This window comes from Balaenoptera musculus, chromosome 15 (genome assembly GCF_009873245.2).
Source record: "Balaenoptera musculus isolate JJ_BM4_2016_0621 chromosome 15, mBalMus1.pri.v3, whole genome shotgun sequence".
Classification (NCBI taxonomy): Eukaryota; Metazoa; Chordata; class Mammalia; order Artiodactyla; family Balaenopteridae; genus Balaenoptera; species Balaenoptera musculus.
Window position 1 is genome coordinate 1,717,226 of NC_045799.1, and position 12,938 is coordinate 1,730,163.

The 12,938-nt window shown below is 55.6% G+C and overlaps 1 protein-coding gene across 1 annotated transcript in view; it reads left to right on the forward strand.

The window, feature by feature from the left end:
- The window catches only part of TAF4 (TATA-box binding protein associated factor 4), a 70,930-nt gene extending 67,686 nt beyond the window's left edge, over nucleotides 1-3,244 (forward strand). Inside the window, exon 15 of the mRNA XM_036827136.1 lies at nucleotides 1,847-3,244. Coding sequence (XP_036683031.1) covers nucleotides 1,847-2,014 — 168 coding nt within the window. The 3' untranslated portion in view covers nucleotides 2,015-3,244. The remainder of the gene's footprint in view (nucleotides 1-1,846) is intronic.
- Nucleotides 3,245-12,938: the final 9,694 nt, after the last annotated feature.

Below are 12,938 nucleotides of genomic sequence, written 5' to 3' on the forward strand. Positions count from 1 at the left end.
CGGTGTGGTCCCGGCCCCGGAGCCCCGGTGTGGGCTCTGCTAACGCTTGCCTGTCCGGATTGTTTGGAAGCACCTCTGACTTCTAAAAAAGATCTCATTGAAATATTACTTGCAGGGATTTCTTGAGCTTCAGCTTTAAATGCTGTGCCTGAAGGGAGCCCTCACCCCTGTCCCAGCTGGTTTTGGCCGTTGAACTGTTTTGAAAGTAAGAACATCAGACGTGGCCCAGAGTTGTAGCGAGTGTCACAGAAGACACCGGGCCTGTGGTTGAGGGAGCGCTTTGCTCTCCGCGAGCCCCAAGGTCTGGCGCCGCCCTGTCTGTCCCGGAGGCGGAGGCGGAGGCGGAGCCGGGGAGGAGCTCCCACCCGCCTGTCGGCCCCGCCCCAGCCGTCTGGCCAGGCACTGGCCTAGGCTCGGCCTGCAGGCCCCGCCGTGGTGCAGAGGCTCCACACCCGCAGGGCCCCCGGCGCAGGCCAGCTCTCCGGCTGCGGAGACGGAACCCCGTTTTCCTCCTGGCTCCTCTGAACTGTGTGCTTTCATCACCACCTTTTCAGGGGCGCTGTTTGTCTTGTTCACAAAATGCTCCTTTAGGGCCGTTATGGAGACTCAGGGGAAACTGCCAAGAAAACCTAAATAGTTGTTTCAAACACGGAAAAGTAGTCACCAGAGGACTGGTCTGGAGGAAGGACCCCCCGGTGGTTAAGGGTGTCTGAAGGGGGCATGAAGAACACGCGGTGAGCCGTGGAAGAAGGGCGTGTGTGCCCTGAGCTGCCCTGAGTGCCCAGGAGGGACCAGCCTCACCTGCCACCTGCTGGCTGCTTGCTGTGCTGCCGCCTCCTCCCGCATCACAGGGCTCAGTGCTCCCACCTTAAACTTCAAGAAAACACTGTAAAAACACCGTTGTAAGGTTTGCGCTTGAAATATACACGAGCGACTTTAACCCTCAGAATACAGACACTCAGTGTTCATTCCGAGTGGAAAACCGAGAACTGTCCAGTTGGGAGTTGTGTGGTTCATGCCCACGAGTGTCGGTTGGAGGTGGTGACGTGCTGAAACCACGGGACGCTGCTGCTGAGGGGCGGCGACGCGGCAGGAGAGCGCCCGGAACCCCGCCTGTGCCAAGCAGGCAGGCGTCAGAGCCCCAGCCGTCGCCCGGATCCCCCGCGGGCCGAGCAGGCTGGGCGCCGAGCGGTGCAGGCCGGCCGAAGCGCCGCCGTCAGCCGGGGAAGCAGGGAGCCCCCTCCAGGCCATGGACGACGTGGTGACTGTGGCGCCCTCGGCACAGCCAGCCAGCCGACCACCACCAGCCCGCCCAGCCCAGGAGTCTAGACCTTGCGGCCTCGGGAAGTGTGCCTTTGTCGGCGAAGCAGGGATGACAAGGCCGCCGCGGGCACAGCGTCAGCGCACCTGAGTCCCTGGACGCCTGGAGGTCGGGGACGCCGGCCACAAGCCCCGGAGCTGTTCTGCCGTCCCCTTGGGGCAGGAGCCGCCACCTTTTCCTTCCTCGTGCCCCAGGGGCCGGAGTCTGAGCTCTGGGGGGAATCTCGGGGTTAGTGTTCTCGAGCGCGTGCCTGAGAGCAGCAGTCCTGGAGGGTCGGCGCGCCCCCTGCTCTCACCCCTCCCCGTTAGGGACTCGTAAAGCACTTCGGCTCCAGCAGTAGGCCTGCGGGAAGGAGCCGGTCCCAGGCCTGGCTTCCTCCAGAACCAGGGTTTCTTGGGACACCTGTAGGGAAACGTGAGTTGGTCCTGGGGCGGCACCTGGCCCTGCCCCTTCCTTCCAGCGCCGAGGGCCCTGCCCACCTCTGCGCGCCACTAACTCGGCTGTCTTCTCCTTTCTCGTCACCAGGGCTCGGGCCCAGGCTCAGCGGTCCCAGGCAGTTCCGGCGTCGGAACCCCCAGACAGTTCACGCGACAAAGGATCACGCGGGTCAACCTCAGGGACCTCATATTTTGTTTAGAAAATGAACGTGAGACAAGCCATTCACTGTTGCTCTACAAAGCATTCCTTAAGTAGCACGGACGCGGCCTCTTAGACGGAGACGCCTGGGGACTTTTTCTATATTTGCAGATTACGCCTTTTTGTAACAAGCAAATGGGATATTGTTTAAAAAACAGCCACCTCTTTACAATGGAACAGTTTTATATTCCTGTTTCTAAGTCAACTCTTCAGTATGAAGGAAAACACGTTTCTGTAACAGAGAACAAGAGGCCCGCGGGTACTCTTAAAGGACAATTAAATCTTAACTCATCTTTGATCGAGTGGCCTTCTTGCCAAACAAGCCATATATAAAAACTGATGGAATCGTTTAGCAAATAAGTAGCTGCCCTCTGTCACCTCATAGCGGTTTCTACATCGTTTGTGCATTTGGTTTAGTTCAACCCAACTTACTGCGGAGGTGTGTGTCTACAGCCGATGACCTCATTTCGTTTATTTTATTTTTGTATTAGTCAGTTGGCAAAGCAAACTGATTTTTTTAGACTATTTATCTCCCTCCCTCCCCCGGCCCTCCATTCAGGATCCTCAAGTTGCAGGCAGCTCACCGTCCGCCTGCGCCTCGGGGCTCATCCCTTTCTGCTTCGCGGGGGCCCGGCGACGCGGCTCCTTCTGAATGTGTGGTCAGCATCTGTACAAATGCATTTTATTTGCTATCGTTTGTAAAGCTGTAAAGTTAAAAGAAATGAAAACCTTTTCAGCATAAATCTATTTTACTTGCACTGTTTTTTAGCTAAAAGTGAAAAAACCTAGATGAAATAAAATCAGAGTTGAGAAGAATCATCAGAAGACTGTTTCTCGGTGTGAATCAAGTGTTGAAAACTGGTTGGTGTATTTTGTCAGTAATTGTACATAACCTTTGGCACACAACGTGAGGACGGCTATGTAGCTATAATTATTTTGCTAAGAGGCTGTATGCAAGCTGTGGACTCGCTTTACAGACGTCCAGAGCAAAAGCCCCTTCTTTGTACCTATTTTTTTATTACAAATATACTAATTGGTTCTTTATATTTTCAGAGGTTATTGTATTAAATTGTCTATTGATAGTACTTTTATGACTGTAAATACTTCGGCTTTCTCCGTGTGAATTCTCACGTTAGACTTTATTCGCGCGTGTGAACTGAATGCTGATCAGTATTTTTTATCAACGCCTGAAAACTGTTACACCTTTTATTTTGTCTTTTAGGAAATCCCTGTCTTTCCATTTTTTCATGTAAATTTTGCACAGTTACTTGTTCATATGTAAATATTTTACTTTCAAAAATGAAGTTTTTAATTGCTATTGTTTTATATAGGATTGAAAGAAAATTAACTCCTTTATTAAAAACAAATTTATCTGTATTTGTTTTGCCTATTTTTCCCAGTTTTCCAGTTGTAGATTCTGCTGCCAGAGATTCAGCTCTGGTTCCGCTGAGGTGTGTATTTATGAGCTACTTGTTAGAATCAGTGTCTAAAACCCAGCGAATCTGGTAGAAATAGCCTCACCTCCAAGGACAGGACCTGCGTGCTCCAGAGTAGGACCCGGTGGGTCGCGTCCGAGGGCCCGGAAGCCGAGCTCAGGCCTCGCCCTCAGCCTGGGGCTCCCCACGTCGGACACAGATGGGACTTGCGCAGCGTGGATGCCGGGCTCCCGTCCGTGCAGAGGCACAGGGGCACCCCTGGTAGAGGGAAGGTAAGGAGAGGGGCGGGGGAGATCTGGGGTGGGGGGGCCGGCCCCAGCCCTGATGTGGACCCCCCCCCCCGGACGGGGAGGGCGGGGTCTCCGGAGGCCCCGCCCCATCTGGCGGGGAGCCTGACAGGTTGGCCTGGATGAACCATGGCTCCCGAGGGGCCCCCGTCAGAGGCTTAGCCGCCTGAGTCCCCGCCAGCACTCGGCCTCTCGAGAGCCACAGACCCTGTCGTTGGCGTGACGGGATTCGGCATCTAGCTTTCACGTTAATTTTGACGAGTTTGCTGGATCTCCCACGATCCGTGGGCTTAGTTACGAGTTATGGTCTCATTCTGGTACCTGTTGCGTCAGTCACCTGGGGCCGCTGTGACAGAGCACCACGGACCGGGCGGCTGAGACCACAGGTTTTGGTCGTCTCCGTTCTGGAGGCTGAAGTCCGAGACCCAGGTGTGTGGGCCGTGTTGGTTCCGAGTGCGGTGGTGGAGGGTGTGCCCTGGCCCCCCTGGCTTCTGGTGGTCGCGGGCATCTTGGATGTTCCTTGGGGCGTAGAAGCGTCGCCCCTTCACCTTTCCCTGGCGTTTTCTCCGTGTGTGCATCTGTCTTTGTGTCTGAGTTTCTCCTTTTCACAGGATACCAGTCGTTTGGATGAGGGCCCGTCCTAGTGACCTCATTTGAACTTGATGACCTCTGTGAAGACCCTGTGTCCAAATAAGGTCACGTTCTGAGGTCCTAGAGGGTTAGAACCGCCACACAACCCCGGCATGATCTTTTTTTGGGGGAGGGGGAGGGGGGATTGCAGTTCAACCCCGTAACGCCTGTGATTTTGGATGATGAAAGAAACTAAATCTGAATTTTCAGAGCCTGAGCAGGGAGTACCAGGGGCACAACTTCCAGTCTTCTCCCTGCATGAAAACGCCCAAGGCGGTTGATTAATTAGGTCATGCTTGGACTTCCTACCACGACTGGTACTTTGTTTTCACTAAGTTCGTGGCCTGAAATAAACTAGGTCAGTCAGTAAAGGGCAGCAGCGCTTGGGTCTCTGCAGGTGCGATAGCTTTAGTTCCGGCTCCTCTGCACGTCCTCCTGGCCCAGTCGTTCTGCCGGGGGCCTCACCGAGGCACAGACTGACGCTCGCCGGGGATGATCCCTGGCAGAAGCGTGGCCTGCAGCCTCGAGGCGCACATCTGTCCGTTGTTTCGCCCTCCTGTGGGCGCCGGGTGCTGCTCAGCGCTTCAGCACAACACCTTACCAGTTGTCCGAAGTCCGACTCGCGTACCTCCGTGGGCTCGGGGTAGAAGTGCTGTGGGGATGGGCCAGGGCCACGACAAGAGCATCAGCTCTCACCACGTCCATTCCCCAGGGAACTGCAGTCCCAGTCGGGCAGAAAGGCGAGAGAGAGAAATGAGGAGTGAAGTTCGGAGAGAAAGAAGGCGAGGTCAGGACCCTGAGGCGACACAGTCGAGTGCACAGAAATCCCGAAAGAATCCACGCACACGGCGCTGAAATGGTTGCGGTGCTTGTGCGTTTTGTAAGATTTCGGAGTGCAAGGTCAGTATCCAGAATCAACCGTAATCCCATACGCCAGCAGCAAAAAGCTAGAAAGTGAGAAAAATAGCATTAACACCACCACCAGAAACATTGGGATACCTGGAAATACATACAATTAAAGATGTCTGAGATCTTTACACTGAAATTAGAGAGATGAAAGGAGACCTAAAGGGAGAAATTTCGCTGTACCCACGGAGGGGACCCAGTATTGTGAAGATAGCGGTTCTGTCCCAACTGATTCAATGCTGTCCCGGTCAGAATCCCAGCAATTTTCATAGAAACTGACAATCTGATTCCAGAAACTTACATGAATCTGCAGAGGACTTAGAATAGCCAAGACAATCTAGAACAAAATTGAAGTGTTTCCACCCCTAGATTTCATGACTTCCTGTAGAGCTACAATAATCAGGACGGCATGGTATTGGCGTAAAGACAGACAGGATCCGTGAACAAAATAGAGAGTCCGGAAAGGGATCCATACGTTACGGTCACTAGGTTTTCGCTGGTGTGACCGGATGCCCTGTTGGGGGTGGGGACGTGAGCCCTCACTCCACAGGCATCACTTCGAGATGGATCACAGGCCTGAAAACGGGGGCTAAAACCGCAAAGCTTCTGGGAGAAAACATCGGAGATCGTCATGACGTGGGAGTGGGCAGGGATTTCTAAGGGCATAGGAGGCACAAACCACAGAAAAAACATTGGAAAATTGGACTTTAAAGTTACAAACTTCCTCTCATCAAAAGATGCTCTTGTGACAGTGAGAGGGCAAGCCAGAGACTTCCAGAAAATATTTGCGAAGTATATGCCCGGCAAAGGACTTGTGTCCAGAATATACAAAGAATTCCACAGCTCAGCAGTCAGAAGACAACTCGGTAAAGAACGTGCAAGACCCTTGAACAGGTACTTTATGGAAGGTCTGCCCGTGAGCCAACAGGCAAATGAAAAGGTGCTCATGGTTACGGGTCACCGGAGAAACACAAAACCATGGTGAGATTCCACCACTCGCCCACGCTGGCTCAGACGATAAAGGGTGACGGTGTTGTGTGTGGGTGGAGCTTCACACAGGCTGTCAGTATGTAACGTGGCGGAACCACTCGGGAAACCGTGGTAACGTAAACCTGCGTGACCCCGCAGTTCCACCCTTCTGTGTCGACTCAGGGAAATGAGTGCCTTGTCCTCCCGAGAGACCTTGCGAGGATGCTCACGGAGGCTCTGCTTGTTGATGGAGCAAAATGGGGGCGGCCCACGTGTCCATCGGAAGGTGAGCGCGGGCAACCAGAGGGTATTTATGCAGTGAAACACTACCCGGGAGTAAGAGGAACGCACTGATGACGTGGTCGGTAACGTACACACGAGTCTCCTCTGAGGATTACACGGGGAGAAGCGCGACGCGCACGTCCCCACTCGCCCGACCCTGTTCGTTTGCCTGTAGCTCGAGAACGGGCAGAACTCCCGGCTGTGACGGGCGTCTGAGCGCGTTCCCCCGGCTGGAGGGGCCCCGGGCCCTCTGGGCTGATGGAAGCGCCGTCGGGATCCGGCGCAGTGGTCACATGGGTGTGAAAACATGTGAAAGGTTAGGCTGACAGGTAGGATCTGTGTGTTTTAGCGTGTGTAAAGTGTACCTCAGGAGACCGTGGGGGAAAGACTCCAGAGCTGAGCGTCAGACCCCCTGGGTGGGGCCTCAGCTCCACCTGGGCAGATGACCTGGTGCCACGCGGGAAGGCATGCAAGTGTCTCGGGATAGGTGTGCTAAGTAGGCGACAGCTTGTGATCTTCTGGGAATGCTGTTATCAAGGCAAATCTTGTGATTATCCACAGTTCACTTGTTTTCCCTTCTGTCACACTGTGGTCTCCAAGTGTAAACTTTATCTAAAAGAGGACTTCCCTGGTGGCGCAGTGGTTAAGAATCCGCCTGCCAGTGCAGGGGACGCGGGTTCGAGCCCTGGTCGGGGAAGATCCCACCTGCCGCAGAGCAGCTGAGCCCGTGCGCCACAACTACTGAGCCTGCGCTCTAGAGCCCGCAAGCCACAACTACTGAAGCCCACGTGCCTAGAGCCCGTGCTCCGCAACAAGAGAAGCCACCGCAATGAGAAGCCTGCGCACCACAACGAAGAGTAGCCCCCGCTCACCACAACTAGAGGAAGCCTGCGCGCAGCAACGAAGACCCAACGTAACCGAAAGAGAGAGGGAGAGAGAGGGAGAGGGGGAGAGGGGGAGAGGGAGAGAGAGGGAGAGGAGGAGAGGGAGAGAGAGGGAAAGAAAAAAAGAAGAGAAAGAAAAGGAAAAAAAACATCTCTGAGAATACAGGTCTTAAAATGACTTACTACAGCTGAACAAATAAAGCGTTAAAAAAAAATGAAAAAACTTTATCTAAAAGGAAAAACAGTCCACCCAGCATCCCTCAGCCCTGCCTGTCCCGGTAGCCGAGGCCACAAGGCAGCTGTTCTGGTCTCATGTTCTGTCGATCTGAGCAGCTTTGGGGACCCCTTTGAGTCCTGCGTAGCCTTCATGCCTTGCATACAGCAAGTGCTCAACCAGTGCGTGCTCTCACGGTGGAGATATGCTCTTAGCCCCAGTCCGTAAGCAGCCTTTCTGAGCTCCCCTTCCACAGCGACACGCTGGCAGCCTCTCTGTCCTCCGGGTCGTTCTAGCCTCACCTGGGTCACCTGGCCCAGGAAAGACCAGCCCAAGGGGACATGTCCTGTTTCCTTCAGAGACTCGCAAGGGAGACAAGTCACATTCCTACTTACAAACAAATTTAGCTGCTTACTGAGGCGGTTTCATCAGGCTTTAAGTCCTAACTGCCAGAATCTCTATGTTTTTGAGGAGAACAGGCCTGCACAGATCTATTTCTTTTCTAAAATATATTTGTTCAGCAAGTGCCAGTGAGAGGGCCAGGCACCGTCGCAGAGGGGGTCGGACTTCAGCTGGAAGAGGTGGCCAGGAGCCCACTGGGCGGCAGGGCGTAGCGGAGGCCGCAGCCTGGGCAGAGGTGTGTGTGTGTGTGTGTTGGGGGGGACAGGGCTTCTCCTGCTGGTGCAGCTGGGGAGAAAGGCAAGCACACTTTGTCTGCTTGTTTGGAAATTAGAAGCACAGTGAGATGCCAGCAACACACCATCAGGAAAAGACTGGCCATGCCAAGTGCCGGGAGGGTGAGGACCCGGGAGCTGCGGGGCTGCAGGATGCACGGCCCTGGGCACTTTCTTCAGAAGTGAGATGTGTGCTATGACCACGTCCACTCCCACACCCTGCCAGGCACTCCTGGGCTCTCACCCAAGAGAAATGGAAGAGCCGTCCGTGCAAAGATTGTACACGAGTTTTCATAGCAGCTTTATCTCAAACGGCTAAAAACTGGAGAAACCCTAACTGTCCCTCTACAGGTGAAGGGATATGTTGGCCTGTTCCTGCAGGGAGGGGCCGCTCGGTGCCACGATGAGTCTCGGGGTGATGGGGGTGGTGATGAGGGAACGCAGCCTGGCCAGAGGGCCCCGTGGGGTTCCCTTTATGTAGAGCGTTGGGGTGGCCTGGGGGGTGGGGGGAGTCCTACAAAGGGTGCGAGGAATCTTTGGGGTCCTGGGATGTTTGTGATCTTGGTTGTGGCGGCGCGTGCAAGTGTCGGAACTTCTCAGATCGCGTGCTGGAAATACGGGCAGTCTACCGTGCATCCGCAGTATCTCAGTAAAGGCGCAGAAATAAGTGAATGTGGATAAAAGATGAAGCTGTGTTTCTAGGTGGGGCCTGGCTTGGATGGGATGTGGCCAGGAGGAAGGTGTAGGTGGCAGTGGCTGGGAGGGAGGTGGACACGTCCTGGCGCTGGACGGATGAGGGGTGGGGGACTCGCAGTTCCGGTGAATGGAGGCTGGTGCTTGGGCTGGGGTGCGGAGCCGGCGGCAGAGGGAAGAAGGCCAGGGAGAGTCCCACAGCGTCCGGAAGTGACATCCAGGGCAGGGGGCATGTGGCAAAGTGTGTGTGGCTGCAAAGTCCCTGGGGTGCCACGTGAAGGGTTCGGGGCCAGGACGAGGTTACCTGTCAGGCTGGGGACAAGGAGTGCCAGAGAGGGGTGAGCAGCTGCCCAACGAAGCCAGCGGGGCCTGCAGTCGGGATCGTGCTGAGTGGGGAGCGAGTGGGGAGAGGGGATGGGCGTGGGGAGCAGGCCGTATGTAACCTTGAGAGAGGCTGTGTGGGGAGGGGAGATGCTGGAGCATATTTGTACCCCTGGGGGACAGGCGGTGGTGGCGGCCGCAGCAGTGGTGGCAGGGTGGGGCATGCTACGGAAGAGAGAGGGTGCAAGGAGTGGGGGAACTGGGTGCGGGAGGGGAGGGGGGGATGCGGGCACTCCACAGAAAGGAGCTGTACACGTTTGGGGGCTGGTAGGAGGTCAGCTTTTCTACCTAGGGCCACCTAGACTGCTGCTTCTCGAGAGCTTGGCTGAAAGTGAGGCCAATACAGAACACCAAAGAGTGGTGTTCTTGGAGCACTTGGATCCAGCCGTGCCTGAAGGCCAGCACTGAGCCTTTTTTGGACGTGTTGGGGCAGGGTGGTGACAAGAATTTCACTTGTCAATTCAACCAGGCCTGCACATCCCGCCCAGCCCTGAGAACTGGCTCCCAGGAGTTTGGGGAAGGACCGAAGACCCCCCAGCATTGCAGACTACACCCTGGAAAGAACCTGTCCGAGTACTCCCACCCTCACGGTCCCTCCCCTCCCCTCCCCTCCCAGGGCAGACTCAGTGAGGAAGCCAGGTGTAGCCCCCAAGCCTGGCTGGGCCAAGGACCTGCACCAGAGTGGAGGGGAGGGGCCGTCCCCTGGGAGGGGGCCTCTGCAAACTCAGGGTGAGGGCATGTCAGGGATTTCTGGAAGAAGGGAGACATTCGGAGTAGGTTGGGGGGGGTGACATCCTCAGACTGAGGCTCCTCATTTGGGCACCAGAAGAAGGGGTGGGGTCTCCAGGCCTTGCCCCACTGCATCTGCACTTGCTGTGTTCCTGGCAGGGCTGGCCCAGGGCCCCCTGCTCCCCCAGCGCGGAGTCGGGGCTCACACCCCTTCCTCTGGATGCAGACAGCATTTTCACCCTCTGGACCTCAGTTTCCTCAGCTCTGAAGTGGGGTTAACTGCAGCCCCCTGGGCAGAGGGACCAGAGATGCTAATTCACCAGCGGGCATGGGGTCTGTGGGGTGCTGTCCAGGACCGCTTCCAGTGCAGCGACGGGTCTGTGCCAGAGGCCAGGACCAGCGGGGCGAGGAAGCAGGCCGGAGGGAGAACGGGCTCGCCCGAGGCCACCACCCTGCGGAGCCCGGTGCGTCCTGGGGACCACGCGGGGACCGCTTCCGCGCATCCCAGGCCGGGCCGCCAGGTGGCGGTGTGGGGCCGCGGGATCAGGACGCCCCACCGGCTCTCGGGGGCGGGGCGCACGGGGTGGAGGGCAGGTGGGGTGGGGGCGGGGCAGCGTGGGGGGAGGCGCATGTGACCCACGGCGGGGGGCGGGGCGCTTGAGCCCGCGGGGTTGGGGCTCACGCGGTTGGGGGCACCAGCGGAGGGTCGCCGGGGGCGCGCGCTTCTCAGGTCCTTGGCGTTGAAACGCCTCGCGCCGCAGTTCACCTCCCGGGAGGAGGGGCGGAAACCTGGCTGGCGCCCCCAGGTTTAGAGACCAGAGGCTCTGTTACTAAGCTGATTGCCCCCGCGGGGCAGCTGTGCACCTGGCCCCCCAGGCCTGACGGGAGTGGGGGACGAGTCCGTGCATCCAGAAGGCTCCAGCGAAGCTACCGAAATGTTATTAAAAAGCATGGGCGTGCAGCTGTGTGGATGAAAAGGCTAATCAGTAGTCCGTCTAAGAAAGGAATGGACACTTTTATTGGTGCCAGTCTGAGGATTATAAGCCAGGAGACAGACAGCCTCTCAGAGGGCTCTGAGGACTGTTGGGAAGAGGTGAGGGGGGAGGTCAGCACATGTATATGTGATTTTGACGATGGTGTACATGCACCCAAGCTCACGGTTTGGTAGAAGGTCACTGCTGTTCTCCAGGAACAGATCTCTTAGCTAATGGTTTTGGTGCTTTTCTAAGTATGGGAAGAGGCAAGAAAGGGGGCTCATAAAATTTTCTCCTAAAAGTAAACTACCTGAGGGCCCGTTCTGCCGGTTTCCCAGCGCTCAGAGTGTCTTGTCTTGATCTCCGCTCTGAATTGCTTTCAGGATGGGCTGTAGGTCAGCGACTCCAGTGGCTGACTTGATTCTTGTAGAACTGGATGGTGGGCAGCGGTCTTTATGTACAATCCCCTCCCTTTCGGTCTTAATTGCTGCCCAGGTTTGGGAGGCATTTCATGACCAATTTGTCCCATGGCGCTAGGAATGCTCATTCCCTGGTCAGGTGAGGATTTCATGGATGGGCCACTCGATGGGCTGTTCCTGGACTAGGCCCCGTTAACAGTAGCCCAGGCCTCTGGCCGCCTGTCTCAACTCACCGTCTGTCACGGTCCAGGAAACAGTTCCCTCTTGTCGCTTTGTCCCACATCTAGAGCTACACCATTACAGTCATTGATCTTCTACAACTGTATATTTGGTCAGTGGTTTCAAGTCCCCTAGTCATTAATTTTTTCAGAGGTTCAGTCACACGTTTGGTAACGCAAGAACCAATGATCGGGTAAAACAGGCAGAGTACAGGTAATATAACTAGTAACGTTAACAAGGTCATAAATGAGTATTTAAGCTGAGAACTTGCATTAGGTGCAGCCCAGTGTCTCCCCGGTCGTCTGATTAGTCTGTTCTGCACCCGTCATTATCTTTAAGTGGCCTTGTCCATAAAGTCCACCAAAGACATCTGCACATGCAGGATGAGTGGTGGGTCACTGAGGCCCCTTACAGGACTAAGAAAGGAATGTTATCTTTTAGGGAATTACATGGCTGGTACCAGAAGAAGAAAAATTGATCTTTATGGCTGCGCAGGTATTTCTGCTGTTGGGGGGCTCTGGTTAATGCATAATGCACCCCGGAGGGGAGGGAGGAGGCCAAAGGGCAGAGAAGAAAATGTAGAAGTTTTTTTCGCTTGCCTTAAAATATGAATTTTTATTTCATCACCCACACCGCCAGACAGAAGATATAAAAGAAAGGCCCCGGAACCCCACAAAGGTTCTTCCCACGGGCCGCCTGGGTTCCATTGTGGAGAGTCCTAGGCTGGCCTGAGCTGAGCAGGGAAAAAGCAGACACATGCCCAGAGATGAGCATCCTCAGGCCCTGAAATGGCCTGGCCCATCTCTGTCCACCACTTGTAGCTGCCCAGCCGCCCGGGGTCACCCCATCCTGCTAACAGAGGATGAGGTGGGGGGGCAGGGGTTGGCACCCGCCATCCTGCAGAGGGCACGTGCCCGTGCGGGCGCAAAGACCCGTCAGATTCCTCCAGGCGTGGTCACTGGCCCTTCACGTCCAGCATCCTCGCACGGATTCCTCCACATCCGTAGCCCTGACTGCCAGCCCAGAGGTTTCAAACCCTGCAGCTTCCCAAGAGAGGCCCTGAACCCAGGTTTTCTTTCTTTCTTTCTTTTTCGGATGTGGACCTTTTTTTTTTTTTCAAAGTCTTTATTGAATTTGTTACAATATTGCTTCTGTTTGAAGTTTTGGTTGTTTGGCCGTGAGGCCTGTGGGATCTTAGCTCCCGAGCAGGGATCGAATCCGCCCCCCGGTAGTGGAAGGCGAAGTCTTAACCCCTGGACCGCCGGGCAGGCCCCCCGGGTTTCT